Source organism: Sorex fumeus, unplaced genomic scaffold (genome assembly GCF_029834395.1).
Source record: "Sorex fumeus unplaced genomic scaffold, SorFum_2.1 ptg000081l, whole genome shotgun sequence".
NCBI lineage: Eukaryota > Metazoa > Chordata > Mammalia > Eulipotyphla > Soricidae > Sorex > Sorex fumeus.
Window position 1 is genome coordinate 2788743 of NW_026606138.1, and position 21526 is coordinate 2810268.

At 40.4% G+C, this 21526-nt stretch overlaps 1 protein-coding gene across 1 annotated transcript in view; it reads right to left on the reverse strand.

Moving 5' to 3' along the window:
* The window catches only part of LGR5 (leucine rich repeat containing G protein-coupled receptor 5), a 132747-nt gene extending 126032 nt beyond the window's left edge, over positions 1 to 6715 (reverse strand). Inside the window, exon 1 of the mRNA XM_056130647.1 lies at positions 6190 to 6715. Coding sequence (XP_055986622.1) covers positions 6190 to 6401 — 212 coding nt within the window. The 5' untranslated portion in view covers positions 6402 to 6715. The remainder of the gene's footprint in view (positions 1 to 6189) is intronic.
* Positions 6716 to 21526: the final 14811 nt, after the last annotated feature.

A 21526-nucleotide genomic window follows, 5' to 3' on the forward strand; every position in this document is an offset into this window, starting at 1 on the left:
AGAACCCCTCATTACATTCAGGGTATTTTACAAAGGACTTTAAAGATTTGTGTGTGGACTCAGCTGGTTCCTTTGCATACCAGCTGAGTATCCTTGGGATTTTATTCTATATAAAGCTCAGTTTCTCCAAACCTAACCTTACACACTGAGAATGGGCTCTCATAAAAGGAAAACTCTTGCGACCAGGACATCTTTTTAAACAGTCCCCTTATTAACTAATAGCACCCTCTTATTCGTCTTTCAGTATTACTATACGCTAATAACATTTCATTTCTTGGAATCAAATGATTAGTATTATTCTATCTACCTAAAAAGGATATCCCCACTTGGTTCAATCAATGTAACAAAAGAAATATTCACTAGACGAGGTGCGACAAAATGTGAGGATTTCAAGAATGAGTCTGTTTCCTATCTTGTAACGTATGGAGAACAAAATTAATTTGGAAGTAAGGAAAAGCTCCACATTATATAGCCCATGAATGTCACCTTTTCCCATTGATAATGAACTTTAAAAGTGATGGTGAGAATATAGCTGGAGTACATAATAATTGATTAAAAATGTGCATTCATGCTATCCGATCTTGGAATGAAAGATTTGCAGTAGGTTCAAATTCATGGGTAGATTTAACAAAATTCTAAATAAATTCTAAGTAAAAATTTAGCCAGATACAACAAACAGCAATAAATTTAAATAATCTATGGTCTGATTAATCTTTCTACTACAAAGTGAGGTTCTATAAAGGAAAACATTGTAGGTAGTACGGCAGTTGAATCTCATAGGAAGGAATTTGCCTTCTCTTGAAGAATTCAATTATCAGAAATATCTGTTAATGGGGTATTTACAAGGAGAGTCATTTAACATTACTATAAATTATGTAAATAATTAACTCCTCAATTATTTTACAAAACAACACAAAGTTCACAACTTTTTAAATGTCTATTGCATACGATTCACAGTAATTGGAGGCACGCTTAAATTTGTGCCTAATGACTTAAATGTTTGACTTCAATAGAAGAAACATAAAGGGTCCAAGAAGATAGATCAAAGCATGAGTGTACATACTTTGCATGGAGACGTCTGGCATTGTAAGGTTCTCCAGCACCTCCTGAAGCAAACCCCAAAAAGCATGTCCACGTATTGTAAACAAACAAATATATGTCTTACTCGGTTAAAATAATATGAAGTATTTTATAAAACTGTAGTTATCCTGCATTGTCTTTAATTTTGTAACTTTATTGGATTAATTGATTAATTGGGCAACATCTCTATGCCTCTGACAGTTATGTTTTGGAAATTAAGACCAATCAGTTATCAGATGAATAAAAGGAAGGAAAATCATAAAACAGCTTTGTGTTTCTGAACTTCTTTAAATACATCCAGTGGGAATGTACCCATTATAAAGCACAATTTAAAATGACAATACTTCAGTAGAGACAAGGGTCAGGAAGATTGCTTCATGGTTCCAAGCCTGCCTCATGAGCTGGGGGAGAAGGTAGCTGGGATAGAGAAGGGATCACTAAGTCAATGATGGTTGGAGAGATGGCTCGGGATGAGAGATGTGTGCTGAAAGTAGATAAAGGACCAAATATGATGGCCTCATAGTATCTGTATTGCAAACCATAAGGCCCCAAAGTAGAGAGAATAAGAAAGAAATTGTCTGCCACAGAAGCAGGGAGTGGGATGGGGTGGGGATTGCAGGAGGGATATTGGGGACATTGGTGGTGGAAAATGTACGCTGGTGGATGGATAGGTGTTCAATTATTGTATGAATGAAACTCAAATATGAAAGCTTTGTAACTGTACCTCATGGTGATTCAATAAAAAATAAATTAAAAATAAAATGACTGTACAATTATTTTTTAGTATCAATCTAATTCATTTGTGATTGCTACTTTTTATTGCTTATCAGACTTACTCATTTTTAAGAAAGTACATAAGGATGAAAAAGATTGGTGACATATTAATTTTATTTAAAAATTTATTATAGTCATAGTAACTTTTCCATGTACATGTTGAATATACTCAGTAAAACTTGTGCTCTAAATCTCTCACAAATTGTTTAAATCAGAACTACATTAATAAAAAGGCACACAGACTGAGTCAGTTTCAATAATTGTCCATATAACAAAAACAGTATTAACTATGGGAATCAGAAAGAGGGAAGAATTTTATAAAATATAGAAAAATCATTGACAAAGTAGATATGAAACATGTATTAGATACATATAATTTTGAAGCACCGAGGTTGAACTCAGGGCTTTGTACATGCCAGGTGAGTGCTCAACAATGTTGGCTAACTCCCTAGCCTGACACGATTGGATTTTAAGTAAATTTTAAAAGTAGGTTGTATAAGAAACCATAAATTTTGAACTTGATCAAAGTTTTAATACCAGTATGAAAGTTCTGGCTTTTGGAAGGATTGCTAAAGTATAAGCAATACTTTTAGATACTTCATTTAAAATGCTTTTCTTTGAAATACTTTGAAGGGATGGAGAATTAAACCATTTTCAACAAAAATTCTGCTACTCAATTTTTAAAATCGCATCTTAAATACTTCAAAACACATGTGCGATACCATGTCCAACTCATTTTAGCTAGTTGAGGTTTTTGAGCAGTTTTTTATAAATACTAATATTTTGTAATCATCAGCAAAATTAAATTTTCCTGCAAAATTACATATGGAAAAGTAACCAATCTAAAATTGAATAAAATACTTTCTCCTATTTCCTTTGGTTCTTCTGTGACAAGAATTTGCTTGTGGATAAAATGTTCATGTCTCCAAGCAACGGCAGGGAAAATTCAATTTTAATTTAAAAATAAAATGGCTGTTTGATATCAACAAAGTGAAGTGTATTTCCAATATTGAGGTCACATTAGGATTTAGTTCTTTGAAGATGACACATAAACTGGAGGAAAGATACATCAAAGTAGCACAGGGGAGCTTATTTTTTAAGACCCTATTAGCAAGTGTGTCCACACTTGATGTATTAAAATAACTTACCTATAATAAGATTAGATGCTAGAACTACTTCATTTCTGACAGATTACTACTGGCAGACTGAGACATATTAAATGCTGTGAAATAGCTGTCTGTTTTCACATGTCAATGAGAGAAAGGGGTGAGGGATTTAAAACAGAGATTTCCCCAATGTTTCCACGAGGCTCAGTGGTTTAGTTATGGATCTACCAGGGAATACACTTCAGTAAGAAAAGAGTTCATATTTTAATATGTACACCAGCCCTCTATGAAGACATTTAGGAAACTTTTTTTCACCTACAAGTCTGACTAGCCCGCTATCAGATTGTGGCAAATTTATTTGCCAAATGTGTACAGCTGAAACTTGCCATCAACAGCCTGCCTGCCGGAAGAAGAAAATGAAATGCTTGTTCTTTTGTGGGAAGGGAAGGAAGATCGAGAGATAACATTTTGATTCAAAAATATGGTGATAACCTACCGTAAACATTAAAAGATAGTGGTCTGGCCTTTCACCTACATTAGCTTTTGCACACTGCAGCGTTTTCAACCAAGTTTAACCACCCCTGGGCCCAGTGGAATGAATCTGTAACTCGGTGCTCCCTTTCATGAACAGAGGGCGCTTTTAAGTTCTTCAAAAACAAAACCAACACACACACACACACACACACACAAACACACACACACACATTTGCACACGAGTAAATAAAAATCCCCGTGTGAGTGCACAAGTGAAGGAAGAAGTGGTCACTTAATTCTAGGGTTAACCAAAAGAGGGCACCATCTATCCTTCATGTCTCCAGTTACTGTGGTTTCAAAAATACACCCTTCCCCACCCCCATCTACAATGGAAGGGCACCCCATGACCCCTGGCAGTTTTAATTCTATAAGAAGACCCAATTCTGAAATGACACATTATGAAGCACATTGATATGATCATTTATTGCACGATAGATTTCTCCACTTAGAACTCATATTCGTGAAATGTTAACCATTAGGAATAAGTAACATTCACTGTGTCCCTTTGCACAGATACTTGGTTAAGCATTTTATCAGGCACTGAGAAAATTTTCTCTAAGGTAGAGTATAGGCTGCCATTAAATAGCATGGGCAACAAACAAACAAATAGACACAACCTATGGAAATTGATTTTCTATTTATTGGTGTCTCAACTCCAAAGGATATCCATGATGCTAATAGGGGACAGTGGCCCGACTGCCTGAGCAGAGGGACGATACAGTTAAATGCATTTGCGGTATGTGGAAAATGTTTTGAAGCAGGCTTTTATGCCAACTTTGAGTAACAAAAGCCCAATAAATATTCCTTCTCTCAAGAGGGAGGAAAATGAGTACGCTGACACAAATTCATAATGAATCTTCCACGTTCTAGTGCATGCTGTATTACAAGTCTAGAGTGAACGAAGATAAATGGTATGTGGGGGGGTATTGAACACCTTCTTTATATATAATAAAGTTGGTTTCTCCAGGGTGAAGAGGAAAAAATAGTTCTAGGCTCTCAACTGGAAATTTCCTTCACTGCTCTCAGAAATTCACTATACAGAGCACATGGGACTAGGAGACAAGGATGAGGAGGATTTCAATCTGCGGGACAGCTGATAGAAGGAAGAAATGTGACATTTTAGAGAACAATCATTTAGGTGAGCACAGGTCCACCATTCCATCAAAAATACAGGCAGTGAATGGGCTGGGGTTGGGGGAGCATGAGGGGGTCGAGACCCATCATCCTATAACCTTTCAGGTATAGAAAATCAGTCAAAACCAGTCTCATGACAATTTTATGGCAAATGCCAGCTACAATCTGAAATTTTAGCAGCTTGGTCCTTCTCTTTGAGCTCAGTATAATCTAAGAGCCGAGAAAGAGAAAGAACTTCTCTTCCTCACTGTCCCTAGAATCACTCTCCAGGGCAGGGCCGTTGTGCAAGACTCCTAGCCTTGAGTCTTCCCTGGAGAAAACTCAACTGAGGAAACAGCGAGTTCACAAAGATCCGAACTCGATCCTGCCAAGGTACATCAGAGAAGCCGAAACTGGGATTGCGTGGGGCTTGGGGTGGGCTCACCGCAATGCCTCGAATCAAAATTAAACAAGTCACCTTGCAGCCCAGAGCGTACGCATTCCAGAGTGGTCTCTCGCTTCTCCTGCGTGAAGACACCGAGCCCCAGACTTGCCACGGGAGACGGCGGGCTTGGGGGAATGGGGGAAGCCCCTTTGGTCCCCGGAATCCGGTTCCTCTCGAGTCACTTCTCCCACCGAACCACCTGTTACCTTCCAAGCCTAGATTTTCCCGGGGGGTGGTGGGGGGGAGGGAATTACGAAATGAGCCGCAGTCTCCTCCCCAGGACAGGGGCGCTGGATGGGGGTGGGCAGTGGGAAAGAAGGGGTGGGTGGATCCCGAAGGATGGATGGCGGGGAGCTTCAGGTCCCCTCTTGGAAGCTGGCGCCGATGTTTACCCGGCCCGCCGCCTTCAGCCCACTTCCCTCTACCTCCGCGGGAGGAGGAGATGGTTAAAGATTACACCGTGGTCGCGGGCACTTCAAAGGGCGGCGCGGGTAGCCAAAGGTAAAGATAACGTTTCTGGCAGCTCTGAACCTGGCTTGTGGTTGCCACATTTTTAACACTTCATTTTAGAGGGGGAAAAAAAAAAAGAAAAAAAGAAGAAAAAAAAAAAGAAAAAGGTTACATCACAGGATCGTGCAAGGGATGCAGAGGAAGTTCTTTGAAGCTGGGCAAGTTGGGTTTATCCTTGGAGGAAACGTTTTATTTATTTATTTATTTATTTATTTATTTATTTATCTTTAGAAACCAAAAACCGTCCATCTCCACCTGGAACGCGACTGGAGGCAGGTGGGCGGCGCGGACCTAGCGCACGGGTTCCAGACGCGGGTACCCGAATATCCACCCTGCAGGCAAATGATACTCCAGGGCAAATTCGCCCTGGAGCCTCGGGGCTGCGGCGCACCAGCGCTTCCCCGAGGGTGCACTTGAAGTTTCCCCTTGGGGCCCCGAGCGCCGGCATGCTCCCGGCGCCGACACGTGCACCTCCCTGGAGTCCGAACCCGTCGGGCCAAAACGCCCTTTGCAAATTCGTCCTCCCGCGTCCAAAGGAGACGCGAGCCCAGGAGCCCCCTCGGTCTGCCCTTGAGCTAACCTCCCCTTGGCTCCCTTCCAGGAGTGGGGCTGGGAGGATAAACTTACAGGTAGGAGGTGAAGACGCTGAGGTTGGCGGGCAGCTCGGAGAGCCCCAGGTCGGAGCAGTCCACTCTGAGCAGCATCCTGCCGTCTGGCTCGCACTGACAGTGCTCGGGGCATCCCCGCAGCAGCGCGCCTGGCCTCGGGGAGCCGACCCCGGCCGCCAGCTGGAGCAGAAGCGGCAGGGACAGGAGCGCGCCGACCGAGGAGGTGTCCATGGTGTCCGGGCGAGGGACTGCGAGCCGGACGCGGTCAGAGGGCAGCGTCGGGGCTGCCGTGGACCGTGGCGAGCGGGACGCGGCTCGGCGGGCTTCTGCAGCTCAGCCGGCGCCTGCTGCTCCGGCAGCCGCTCTCCAGACCCCCAGCGGGGGCGCCGAGGGGAAATGCGGCGGCGCCCGGCCGTGCCCGCTGTCGCCACGCGGGCCTCCCGAACGGCCGTCGCTGCAGCCACCGAGGGGCCAGAGCGCGCTGTGCTGCCGGCCGCCTGCGCCGTGTGGAGCAGCATCTCCGCTCGCACGCTCGTTTTTTTAAAGCGCTCCAGCCCGAATTGCGCGCCTAGTGACGTCAGCGCAGCCCCGCTTCCCAGGCACCCGCCGCCCGGCCCCACGTTCCCTCCTCCGCTCCCCTCCCTCTCTCCCCCCCAAGTCCCGGGCTGCTGGGCTGCGGGCGGCGCGAGGGGCGGGCGAGAGCTCAGAGCTCCGGCCGTGCCTCCCCGGGGCCAGTTCCCGAGCTCAGCCCGGGGCCAAGGACCAGAGACCCCCCTCATTGCCCTTCCCGTGTCCGAGTGGTCCAGATCCGAGGGGCACAAGAGCCGGGACCGACGATGCCTCACGATTCCTTCCAACCCACAACAAATAATGAATGGGATGTAGGGAATACCTAAGTCAGACAGACACACCGACACAGATGCACAGACACACACAAACACTTGCATTATCGGGCTAAGCTGTCAGGCGTCCCCCCTGCCCTCACTCCCGACACACAACGCGTGGCTCGGATTTCTTTTTCCCCCCTAAAATCAAAACTCTGCGGTTTATCGCCAAAAGAAATCCAGCAATGAGCAAGCACTCCAAAGGCCGCCTTCGAAATTCGTGGTAGGTGAGGAAGTCGTAGGAATTATTTCTCTTTAGTGTTTTAGGAACCTCTGGAAGTCACCTTCAGTAAAATGATGCGCATCAGACAGAGAGATGGTTCTTTGCTCTTGTGGGGGGACTGGGGTGGGATGAAGGGAGTCCAATCAGGTGCCTTAGAGTTCTCCCCTGATTGCAGTCCTTGGAGTCAAGAGGCTCTGGGCTCTGGACAACCATTGCCTAAGGCGGGTGCAAAAGGCCTGTCTCACTTCCAGGAGTCCTTCAGCAATACATGATTTCACTCATCTAAAGAAACCAGGCAAATGGACTAAAGAAATAAAACGAACTTTTGGATACAGAAAACAGATTGGAGGTGACGAGAGAAGCACTGGGCCGGGGTTGGGAGAAAGAGGGAGAGGGGTTGACTCTGTAGCGGATTGAATGCAACCTAGACTTCCGGATTGTGATCATTACCAGAGCGCACAGACGTTTAAGCGCAACGCTGGACACCAGACACCAGAAAGGCAGTAGCCTACGTTCCAGCGATTCTATACATGTGCCCTAAAGTCGCCATACAGGAGAAAGGAGCTAAAGGACCTGGGATTTCTTGGATCACAGGCCCCAGCATGATCTGGGTGTCCCCTTACAGATCTGCGTGTGAGGATGGAAGAATTCCATCCACGAACACTCACAACACATCCTTTCACCCGGTCTTTAGGACTCTTTGCCCTATGGAGGCAGAAAACCCTCCACCGTTTAAGACTCCTCTTTATCTTCCACTTAGCCTGTCCTCATGAACTTCCCATATAAACGTCTGGATTTTGCAGTTTTTGCAGTTAGGGACATTTGGTTTCTTTTGGATCTAAATCTGTATTCTGAGTACACTCTTTCCTTGGGTGAATTAAGTTGGAGATTCTCTGGATTAGATGGAGGGATGTAGTGGCAAGTTTTATTTATTCAATCTTTTTCATTTTGAAAATAAAAGGAAACGTGACTCAGATTTGGGACAGCTTGGCGGCAACTACTGAAGATTATAAAGTAACCCAGGTTTCTGGATAGCACTGCAGTGTCCAATTAATTCCTGGATGCATAACGCATCCATTGTCATCTCTTCGCTTATTCTCACATAACTCATTTCTCACAGCCATTCCTTCCACACTAATGCAATGTTACTGCTACGCGCGCGCGCACACACACACACACACACACACACACACACACACACACACACAGGCGTGCACGAGCACTCACGCACAACAAAACTGAACAACTATGCACAGATTACTTATCTTTTAAGTGCAATCCAAGATTTAGTCTTTTTTGTATGAACCTCCCAGCATACATAAAATATTACATGATTGCTTGTAGAACAACTATGGTTGGGATACAGCAGTGATGTAGAGCTAGGGCTCTGAAATACTTTCTTGGCTTCTTGGACATTTGCATATCTTTAACATAAAAATTTGTAAGTCTACAACTGTACTGTTAACTGTACCTCATAGTGTCTCACTAATAAAAATTAAAAAAATTTAAAAAAAGAAATTCCATGAAATTAGTTCTCTTTATGGTGTTTACAGACTCTGAACAGGAATCTCAATGAATGATTTGTTATAAATATCTTATATTTTGACCTTAAAGTTTTCCTGGATGTGTATTTCTTTTGTATTGTGATATCTTTGAAGGAAGAGATCATGTCTTTTCTTTACCTGAAGGACTCATATTAAGACTCCTCCATTGAAGAGGGCATTTAAATAGTTATCAACTTAGTTTGGAATGTTACTCAGCTTTGTATGTGTGAGGCCCTAAGTTTGATTCCAAGCACCCCAAAAAGAAATCCAAATATGGTTGTGTCCCTACTATCTAAGGACTTTAAGCAGTATTTCTTTGACTTTAGTGTGACTTTAAAAAGCATAGCAGTATGGGTGTGAAATGAATTTGCATCTAGATTTGTCAGTTTCAGTGCAGGCTGTTTGATCCAAGGTATAAAATTAATCTACCTTTCTTTCCTTTCCTTCCTTCCTTCCTTCCTCCCCTTCTTTCTTTCTTTCTTTCCTTCCTTGTTTCCTTTCTTTGTTTCTCCTTTTTTTCTTTCTCTCTTTTTGCAATGCTCATAAGTGCTGAGAGTGATGCAGGATTCAGTGGCCACTCCCAGCAGGAGACCATGTGATGCTGGGGATTGAACCCAGGAGTTTCACATACAAAGCAGATACACCAACAATTTGAGTCATGTCCCCGATATCCAGTGAGACTTCTACATCTCAATTTTCTTTTCGGGAGAAAGCAGGTATTATCCCCACCTAGCTTGTTTTACATCGTAAAAAGTCTAAAACTTGACTGAAGTCTCCCCTGTATTTTTTTCCAAGGAATCTGATTAACAAATTCATGTAGAGAAAATTCAATAAATGACTGAATAAGTATAATGAGCATCTGTTACTCCCTCCCTAGCCCCTCTGCCCAGTTATTTGCATATCTAATATTTTTCTTCTCCCCTTTTGGTTAAGTTCACTCCACAGCTTTCTCCTTTGAAAGTCATCTCCCAAATTTTAGGTAATTCTGAGAGAGCTGTTATTTATATATCTCTGTTCCACTATCCCTAGGGGAAGTATGTGAACAGAAGAGAGTAATCTATATCTCTTTGTAGGATTTTCACAGTATTGGGCAATACTGTCCTTTGACTTCTTGAGTTCCAAGGACAAGAAAAACCTAGGGCTCCCATTGTGTCTGTTGACAAACCTCATCAGGGATGGAACATTAGCATTAGCAAGGAGCAAAGTAAATTCCTAAAATCATATTTAATTACTTGAATCTATAAATTCAAAATAGATGAAATATCTAAATATAAAACCTCAAGTTTGATTAATGATCTTAGAAGGAAACTTAGGGGTAAATTTTGTGATATCAAGTTTGGCAATGAATTTTCAGATGTGAAACCGAAAGCATGATTAACAACTAGAAAAAAATTGGAATTCATTAAATTTCTTTTAAATGTGCACCAATGAAAATCATTGTCTTGGAAGTGGGAAACATCTACAGAAATAAAAAAAAATAACCGAAGATTAAGGACTGGTTTCTTTATATAAAGAACACTTGCAACTTAGTAACTAAAAGACAAACAACCCAATTAAAAATATGCCAAGAACTTGACTGAGATCTTTTTAAAAAAAGATGTGCAAGTAGCCAACAAGCACAAGAAAGTATTTCAGCATTGTTAGTCATTAGCAAAATGAGAATCAAAGTCACAATGTGACGTCTCTTTAAACCCATTAGAAGTCTCAGATTTTGAAATGGGGAAAGGGTGTGGATAAAAACAAGTGTTAGGATATGACAAATTCAGAAACTTCATATTGTTGGTAGAAAAGCAAAATAGTACAGTCATTATAGAAAACTGTGAAGTGGTTTCTCAAAAAATTTATGAGAATAACCACATGACCCAATAATTTTATCCCTCAGTTTATACATCCTCAAGTTGGAAACTGGTATTCAAATATTTGGACAAAATATTTATAGCAGCACTGTTCACCACAGACAAGGATGGATACAATTCAATTTCCATCAAAGGATGAATAATTAAGTGGGGGTCGGGGTAATAGGCAGAAGTTGTTGTTAATGATTATGTGGTTTCCATTGGTAGAGATGAAACTGCTTTGTAACAGAATTGATGTTTGTACAAGATACTGAATGTACTTATTCTATTGAATTATAGTTTAAAATGATAAATTTTGGCAGGTATAGTGTGTAGCAGACGCCCTACCCGCTGTGCTATCGCTCCAGCCCAGCACAGCGGGTAGGGCGTTCGCCTTACAAGCGGCCAACATGGCCGACCCAAGTTCGATTCCTCCGCCCCTCTCGGAGAGCCCGGCAAGCTACCGAGAGTATTCGATATGCCAGACACAGTAACAACAAAGTCTCCAATGGAGACGTTACTGGGCCCGCTCGAGCAAATCGACGATCAACGGGAGGGCCTTTACCTTTACCTTTATAGTGTGTAGCAACATGACCGACCTGAGTTCGATTCCTCTGCCCCTCTCGGAGAGCCCGGCAAGCTACTGAGAGTATCTCGCCTGCACGGCAGAGCCTGGAAATACCCGTGGTGTATTCGATATGCCAAACACAGTAACAACAAAGTCTCCAATGGAGATGTTACTGGGCCCGCTCGCGCAAATCGATGAACAACGGGAGGACAGTGACAGTGACAGTGACAGTGTGTAGATACAGATGTAGAGATATGAAGGTATACTCCTAAAACTTATACAGTATGTAAACCAATGGCCTCTCAATAAAATAAACATTTTAAAAAATCTTAGAGGAAAAAAAGACACCTGCATTAAGAACTATGTCTACTATTCCATCACCTCCAAATTGGCTAAATGACTCAACTTGGTTTTACTGTTTGAAGTAGTGAATAATCATTTCCAATCAAGAATGCTCAGTGAAAGTTTAAAAGCACAGTTAACATGAGTATTTGAAAATGACTTGATAATTTCACAAGGATTGGGGCTGTAGAGATAGTCCAGGGGTTAAGACACTTGCCTTGAATGCAACTGGCCCTAGTTCCATATCTGGTACCATATTTGGACCCCAAGCGCCACCAGGAGTGTTCTTGAGTGCAGAGCTAGGAATGCTTTTGGGTGTGACCCCAACACCTGGCCACCAAAAATACAAAAGGACTTGTAGGCCTTAAAGCCTTATGTAGAAAATCACAAGGATTAAAAATAAACCTGGATTAGCTAAATGGGGATTTTATTGCCTGAATGTACATGAATATACACTTTTTCTTAGCTAATAAAGATGCATATATATATATATATATTTTGCTTGTTTTGGATCATCCTCAGAGGTGGTAGTTCCAGGAGGCCTACTTTGCAGTGGTCCTTGTTTTGTGGCTTTGTAAGATCAGTTTCTCAAACTGCATAATAGTGATCATCATCGTTGTCTGAGTCCTTCCCACATTCCCAAGCTGTAACTGGCTTCTCACAACAAACCTATCAGCTAACTCTAGTTCTTACCTCACATTAAGGAGAGAGAATGAAAGTGATTTTTTTTTTTTTTTTTGCTTTTTGGGTCACACTCAGCAATGCACAGGGGTTACTCTTGGCTCATTCACTCAGGAATTACTCCTGGCAGTGCTCAGAGGACCATATGGGATGCTGGGAATAGAACCTGGGTCGGCCATGTGCAAGTCAACTGCCCTGCCCGCTGTGCTATCACTCCAGCCCCCGATTTTCTTAATGGTGTCCAGTGAGTCTCATTTTAGTGATAGAACCAAAATTTTTACCTTTAGGTTTTCTATCTCTTTCTAGATTCCTCAAGCATTCTGGTCACATATAAACAATCTGGATAGTATCTTAGGTTTAATAAATAAATGACAATCTTATTGAGAAATAAAAATGCAAATGTTTTTGTAAAGAAATGTGCAGTCTTTGGGGCTTCAGTGGAACCTGTTGGAGCAGATTTTTTTAAATGTATTTGCTTTTTCTTTTTCAAGTACACATATGTAAAAATGTGTATTAAACATAACTATACATATTAAAATAATAGTGCAGTTTCAACAATTAGCCAACTAGGAATGTATCCTGGTAAAACATTAGAGAAAAATCCCAATCCCTGATACATAATAGTATGTGAAGGATAAATAGGCTAAAGTTGAACATTTAGTATTTATCTTTGTGAGATGCCTAGTTCTCCACATTTATGACATACCTATGCTTTATCACTGAACCACATCCCCACCCAGGGTGAAATGTTCTTATTTTGTGATTTGGATGGTATCTAAGTAGAACAAGCAAGCTGCTGTATAGTGTAATAACTTAGACCAATATCAAAATACTATTTTATTTCTTAGACTCCTAGATTGAAATCTCCTAAAACAGTTTCTGGTAAAATGTAGCCTGGTGACTGCCTACTTTCTGGGCTTGCTAAATAGATGATTTCCTAACTCTTTAGTCTTTGATAAAAGTCCACAACTAAAAACTTTCATGTACACCACAAGAATTACTAATAAGCTTAGTTGAAGCATGCCAGGATAATTTTAGTTAACAGGTAAGTCAATATTTCTTTTACAAGTATAGTGAAATGGTGTTTACACAACTGGTGGGCTATTATGGACTTATTTAACTTGTGTGAAAGAGTCTAGAGCCCATTATTTGCCCTGCTCATTTTACATTCATGATATAATCAGGCTTATGCTGAATTTCTTAACTTCCTTTCACCAACAAAGTTCAATTACTTGAGAAGGTAGGGGGATTTAAGAATAAAGATCTATTTTCTTTCAGAATTATTTATTTTGCCAGAAAGCATTAGTTCAGCTAATTTATTACATTGAAATCATCTGTTTCATGAAATAAATCAGATGTCTTTGTTATTACCCAACATAAAGGAAACCTTAAAAAATATCCAAATGTTCCTAGCATGCTAAAATAAAGGGTAGTGTATACAATACTATTAATCTAAAGCTTATTTTAATCACATTGTATTATTCCATGTATGATAATAAATATGACTGTATTCAGTCAACTTCCTAAGATCTCCCATCAAACTCAAATGTAAACCAGAGGCAGGTTTTGTCTTTAAGATAAGAATAAAATCGATGAGAATAAAAACCCAGAAGCTATTTGAAAATAAATGACTTTCCTTGATATTTATTTGCTTTAATTCTGCGAAAACTACCTTTGCATCCAAACTCCTATCTAGTCAATGGGATGGATCATTTTTTCTGGTCATTTTAGAAACTACTTTTAGGATTTTACCTTAATCTTGTCTACAAGCCATTTTAATTTTTGTACATTTTTTTGGTGAAGCTTGATAGTTTTTATTGAAACTTATTTAAGATGTGAGGGGAGAAAAGGGAAAATTGTGTGTTCAAGAGAGGACATAGGCTTCTCCAGAGTGTAAGAAGGCAAACATAGAGATAGCAAGTGAGATTACTGTCCAAAGGAGAACACAGGTGGTGAGAGCAAGCCCACAAACCCATTTTTAAATGAAAGAGACTGAGAACATAACCTCCCTTTATGTAGTGCTTACAGGTTTGCAGCTTCCAAGATCTGCTTCCTCCTAGGCTAGTTACTTCAGTAGATCATATCCATAACCCTGCAACTGCAATGTTAAAATCCTAAGAGCTCTGTAAAGGGACAAATTTGATGACACCTACAATTCCATAACAATGGCTTTTTATAGTCTTTCTTTCTCTCATTTCAAGTCAACATTCCTTCATTTGGCTGCAAAAGAGTTATTAGGTTCAATTTCAGGGTGCTTTTTCTGGACCATTTACAAAGTTCATGAAATATAATTTTCATAATATAATCTTTTCCTTCAAAACTCTGTCATCTGCAATATTTGCGAACCTGATGTTTGTGGCAAGGATTATTTGACCAGGGGGCAAGGATAGTTTAGGATATAAATGTTGGGTAATGAGGGTAAGAGCCAGGGACCACATTCACACAAGGCATGTGTTATACACTAAACAACTACCCTGGCCTGATATTATTTATTGCATAAACTATTTTATTTTGATATTAAAATAAATTCATATTTTATTAAATCATCATGAATTACAAAGTTATTCATGATTCAATTCCCAGTGTTAAATGTTCCAACACCAATCCCTTCACCAGTGACCACTTGTGTCCATCAATGTCCCATGCATAAGCAATTTTAGAAGAGACAGGAAAAAGGGGAATTAGATCTCACTGGATGAGGGAAGGGTGAGAAATTCCACAGGGAGACAAGGAAGCATCCACTCAAGGATGTGTATAAATGTTACTTGACATATTTCCCTTTGCAGAACATGGGCAGAAGCTACATTGCGCATAGATTTGTGAACTGGTTAGTAGAATTTTTTTTTTTATATTAGGCATTAACTCTCAGCTATGAGTGATCATGTGACAATTGGTAAGCATATTTCAGAAAAATAAAAACCAGAGATTTTAAGCAAAAAAAAAAAAAGTTAAAATAAAGAGAAGGAATTGTGGGGCTCACCTTGGAGAATAATTACAATTTCTATTCCATGGATGTGTAGGATTTAGAAAGTAAAAGAAATACCTAGGAAATTCACTCTCCCAAAGCTTAATTTTGATGTCTTGATCTATTTTAATTGTGATGCATAGTAGCATTTCACTGCAATTACAATCTTATAAAGTAGGGCAAAATATATTGCACAAACATTGTGGCTTAAGTCAATGAGTCATAATAAAACATTGTCCAGATTGCTGCAATTAAAATTTACAGAAACCTTTTGTTGAGTGTTGTTGGGTTTGCGGATTAATAAAATGAGCCTGTTTGTTTTAATTTTTCGTTAACAAGGAATAACATTTTGATTTTAGGTTTCATCAACTCCCCTTCTACATAGATTTTAGAGTGCTACTTGATAGAAGGAAATCTCATTGTAGCTTAAAAGCAATTCTAAATGCATTTTCTAAGAGATGAGCAGCTTCCTCTCCCTCCCTCCCCACTCCTTCCCCCTCTCTGTCCTTTGTTCATATTTTCTTGGCCTTTCCCACTCCCATTTTCTCCCTAACTTCCTGCCAGGATTGCTGGCTGAGGGTGGAATGCAGGGAGGGTCATGGGCTCAGTCACCTATGAGAAGGGCAGCTTGCAGCTGGGTAAGTAGCACAGTCCAGGCATCCCCTGCATTCTGAAAGTTGGCACTATCTCACTCCACTCTTATGAAAGGCCTACACTGGGACCTATTTTTGTTAACAGAGGAAAAACTGAAGAAGAGTTTCATTTATTTTTTGGCTGTGCCTGGGATTGAACCCTGGGACTCACATATCCCAGACCTGAGAACTATCTCTGAGCTATATCTTCTGCCCAACATTTATTTGTGTTTTAATGACTTAAGTCAAAAAGCAAAACCAGAATTCAGGGTATTCACTTTGTGGTAACCTTTCTACAAGTTTTGTGGACCCCAGCAATGAGAATCGCACCACCAAACTCCTTCCAGGGAAAAATTTACTACCTAGAGCCCGGGTATTTATTCCATTATTCCTGCTTTTACTAGATGTGAGTGTTATTTTCAGTTTTAAGTGCTATTTGACATGAGGTGGCAGCATATCTTTTGAATCTGAGAATGCTGAAAAATTTTCCATATAAACTAATGGTTATTGGTCTTTTCTTTCTACAACTTCATACAAAGCATCAATTTGTAGGTCATCTATAAGAAATGATTACTTAGGCCCTGAATGATAATCCAGGGCATAGGGTGTTGGCTGTGCACACAACCAGAACAGCATATGCTTCCCCTAGCACCACAGGAGTGATTCCTCAACAGAGTCAGGCCAAGAGTAAACCCTGAGTGCAGCCAGGTGTAATGCAAAAAACAAAATAGAAGAAAATGTTCTTCTTTGGGCCAGAGAGACAGATAGTAAACTGTGTGTGATGCTTTCTTCTCTGAAGAGAAAGGCTGAGGCATAGAGAATGGGAAAGGGGTAGCATTTGGAATAGATCCTGTTACAGCAAGGGAACCAGGGCATCCCAGATGGTCTCTTGAGCACTGTGAGGAGTAACTCCTGAGTGCAGAGCCAGGAGTAACAAAAAAAATAATGACTTCGGGGTTGGAGTGATAGCAAGCAGGTAAGTCGTTTGCCTTGCACGCAGCCAAGCCGGGTTCAATTCCCAGCATTCCGTATGGTCCCCCAAGCACCGCCAGGAGTAACTACCCTGTGCATTGCTGGGTGTGACCCAAACACAGAAAGAAATAAAAAGAAGAATGACTTAGATACAGATAATCTTCCGGAAGGCTAGAGTGACAGCACAGCGGAAGGACACTTGCCTTGCACGCGGCCAGCTGGGCCGACCTGGGTTCGAATCCTCCACCTCTCTCAGAGAGCTCGGCAGGCTACCGAGAATATCTCTCCCGCCCAGCAAAGCCTGATAAGCTACCCGTGTTGTATTCGATATGCCAAACATAAGTAACACGTCTCACAATGGAGACATTACTGGGCATGCTGGAGCAAATTGATGAACAACTGGAGGGCAGTGCTACAGTGCTACAATCTTCCGTAATGGAAGATGTTACTGTCAGCATGGAGAGCTGTTGGAGAATTTAGAGGGAGGTGGCAAGAGCTATCACTGATTGAGAAATAGCACCATGAGGCTGGAACCCCAGACCTGGGGAGGAGACAGGGCTTAGATTTCTGCAACATTTCAGGGACAGAACTAGCAGAACATGGTGACTATGGTCGCTATAGGGGAGAAATGTCTGTTGCCTTTTGCTATGGAGACTGGGTAGATGGTGACTGCAATATCGTTCCCATTTTAGAGTCTTTATTTGTGTCAGGTGCTATAGTAACTGACTTAAACACATTCTTTTGTTCATTTATTTCTTCCAATAATCTTTAAGGTAAATACAATTATCCCCTTTAAGACAAATAAGAGAAAAGATGCCCAGGATAAAGGGCAGAACTGACATAAAATCTGTGTTCTGTTGGATACCAAAGTCATACTTTTAAGCCCTGGAAAGGAAGCAGGCTTTAAAGACAGTGAATTTAAGGGTGGATATGTGGAGTTTGCAGTTGAAAAACGTTTCCAAAATTTTGAAGTGTGCTATCACATTACTGTTTCAGTGTCAAATCTTTCTTGATGTGGATACTTTTATTTGAACTAGATATAAACTATTGATCAAAGGCTTAATGTGATAGTCTTAGTGTCCATTTTGGTCTCTCTCAATGGTACTTCAGTGCAGTGAACTAAAATTCCCAAGCCAGGAATCATTTCACTGTCTCAAGGAATTGTGCAACCAAATATTTTTGGCAAGTGATTTCTAGGATACTTTATTCTGCTTGAAACTTTTCCAGTCACATTATGGCTGAAATTCTAAGGCCTAAATGGTTTTTTTTGATGATGATGCCTAGCTTTGTAACATTATACTAATAATCTAATAATTTTTTCCTTTTATAAAAAACCCTTTTCTCATAATTATTTTTGCATCATCAGGTCATAAGATAGTTTTCTTAATGCAGTCTACAGGTATGTGTTTGGTGAGTTAGTGACAAGAGGGATATAGCTAGTTATAAGACAGAAAATAAATACAGGACAAAAAGTCATTCATGCCCTGCCACAGAGGCAGGGTGGGATGGGGGGATAGGGGGTGGGAGGGATACTGGGATCCGTGGTGGTGGGAAATGGGCACTGGTGGAGGGATGGGTATTTGATCATTGTATAACTGAAACCCAAGCACAAAAATGAGTAAGTCTGCAACTGTACCTCATGATGTCTCACTATTAAAAATTTTAAAAAAAGTCATTCACAACCTTAATTCTTTTTTTTTTATTAGTGAAACACCATGAGGTACAGTTGTAGATTTACAAATTTTTGTGCTTGGGTTTCGTTTATACAATGATCAAATACCCATCTCTCCACCAGTGCCCATTTTCCACCACCATGGATAATATCCCTCCCCCCCATCCCCCCCATCCCATCCTGCCACTGTGGCAGGGCATTCCCCCCTGTTCTCTCTCTCCTTTTGGGTGCACAACCTTAATTCTTAAAAAGTGGTTAACATACATGCAGGAACTCTATATCCTTTAGATAATATATGTATATAATACATATATATCATCCTTTAGTTAATATATATGTATATAATATATACGATTGGTTTTTTATATATTTATATATATTTTATATTTATATTTATATTATATATTTATATATATTTCATATATAATATATATGATTGGTTTTATATATATATTTTATATATTTATATAATATATGCATATGATTGCTTTTTTTCACTGAATGCAGGGCCAATACAGTATACATATTTTAAATCTAGTTGTTATAAAGTCCCACCTACAATAGAAAAGTATTAATTCCTTAGCTTTAATATCTTTATGAACACTCATTTTCCTGTTTTCATGATTTATTTTATTTTCCTCGCGGCCGCGCGACATCTTATTATGACATCTCATTCCTACTTTGACAAACTGGCAGGCTACCGAATGTAGCCTGCCCACACGGCAGAGTCTGGCAAACTCCCCGTGGCGTACCCAATATGCCAAATACCAGTAACAATGATGGGTCTCATTCTCCTAAAGAGCCTTGAATAGAATCTCAGGGCTAGGATGAAGGAGACGTTACTGGGGCCTGCTCGAGGCAATCGATGAATAACAGGATGATCTGTGATCTGTGATCCCTCACCCCTCAGATAAGGAAATCGAGAACTTGATAAAATCCCAATATATGTAGCAAATTTGACACTGTCTTATATACACTGTGTGACCTTTTAATTTGGCAAGGAAAATACAGTTTGCAGAATGGTACGAGAGTTTAGCATATGAGAAATTCATTAGGCGGAGTACAAAGAGTGAAGGGAGTTTGGGAGCTGGAGGGTGTCCTGATGAGAAAATGAAGGAATGTTTTATGAGCTGATTGTGAAAGAGAATGGACCTTGAAGGATGTGCAATACAGTGACATTGGAGAAAGACCTTTAAAATCCGGGAGAAGATGGGTAAAGGGCTATTTGATAAGTCGTAATTACTCTCTTTTAAAAATAAAATACTGGTTTCTTAAAAAGTTATGATAAGGACTACAGCTGTAGAATTTTCCTTTAGGAGGTTTATACTGGCAGCACAGCGTGGGGCTGATTGAAGGAAGAAGGTGGCAGAAAGAACATAATTCAGTGTGCATTTACTGAGCACTCAAATTCCGGAAGAGAGTTCCCAGGTTAGCTTGTTAAAAGAAAGACATTGCTAACATGAACAGATGTGGGGATGAAGAGTCCATATTCTTTTGGGTATTAAATTTGAGCCGTTGAGTACTTAACTGGGCATTCAAGTCCAAATTCATGGAGAGAAGTGGGAAATACGATTGGAAGTTTGGTTGACGGTGTAATCATGGTTGGTAATGATATTGAAAGGTGATGGGTATATGAGGGAATTAATGAAATTGTGGAGGAACAACTCTACTAGGTAGGCCTACCCCCTGCAAAAGAATATTTTTGTTTTAGTTTTTGGTCTTGCTCTGTGGTTCTAGAGACCTTCTCCTGGTTCTGTTTGTGGTGCACAGGAGACCATGTGATGCTGGGTTTGACCCTGGGTCTCCTGTATGCAAAGTATTCTTTTTGTTTGTTGTTTTAGGGTCACATCTGGTGATGTTCAGGGGTTACTCCTGGCTTTGCATTCAGGAATTACTCCTAGTGTGGTGCTCAGGGAACCATGTAAGATACCAGGTGCAAAGCAAGTGCCCTCACCACTGCGCTATCTCTCTGGCCCCAATACATAGCTAGCTTCCTTCCTTCCTTCCTTCCTTCCTTCCTTCCTTCCTTCCTTCCTTCCTTCCTTCCTTTCTTTCTCCCTCACTCCCTTCCTCTCTCCTTCCCTTACTTTCTTCTTTCTCTCCTCAAAAGAAGAGAAAACAGTTTATTTACAGACATAAAGCAGGGAAAAGTTAAGTGATAAGCAATAATTCAGAAGGGTTGTTAGATCCAGGATTTTAATACGTAACTTTTTAAAATTTATTTTATTTATTTTTTAATTAAAAAATTTTTAGTAAGGCACTGTGATTTACTAAGTTTTTCATGATAGAGCTGTTTCAGACATATCCCAACACCAATCCCACTAGTGAGTCCACTTCGCTCCACCAAATGTCCCCCAGGTTCCCTCCCACTCCCCAGCCTGCTGCCTTGGTAGGCATATAACAAATTTATTTCATTTACTTGGTCCACCAAAACTTAAAGAAACAGCAAGTGGAACTATCAGAAAATAAATAAATAAAGGTCAATTTGTTGTGTTTTTAACTTAGAAGTCAAATTGCTATGTTCAAACCTATCTTAATCTAGTAGAGGACCACCATATGCTCCATTGAGGGTGCTCGTACTCAATGCCATATTTTGGGAAGTTTCTCCTGTCCTTTAGAGGAGCTCTTTTAACATTTCTTGCAAAACTGGATTCAAGATATGAATTACCTAAGCTATTGGGTATCCATGAAGCTCTGATAATCTAGATGGATGGAGTATTCTTGCTGAGGTATTCATTTCATTGAGTTTTCATACTGTATCCTTCAATATTCTCTGCCTCATGGAGTCACATTTTATCTACTGTACATCTTTTGGGATCTCATTCGTGTGTAAGTTCCTTTTTTTCTTTAAAAAAATGTTGTGTCTCTGTTTTTGGATTTTGTCATTTAGCATAAAATATGTCTTGTAGTTTTTTTAGTTGGGTCTATTTTTGCTGGAACCTTTAAGTTCTCTTAGATTTTGGTGCTGGTAATCTTCAACTCTGGAAAATTCTTAACAATTATTTCATCAACTATTGTTTCTTCATCACATCTGCCTT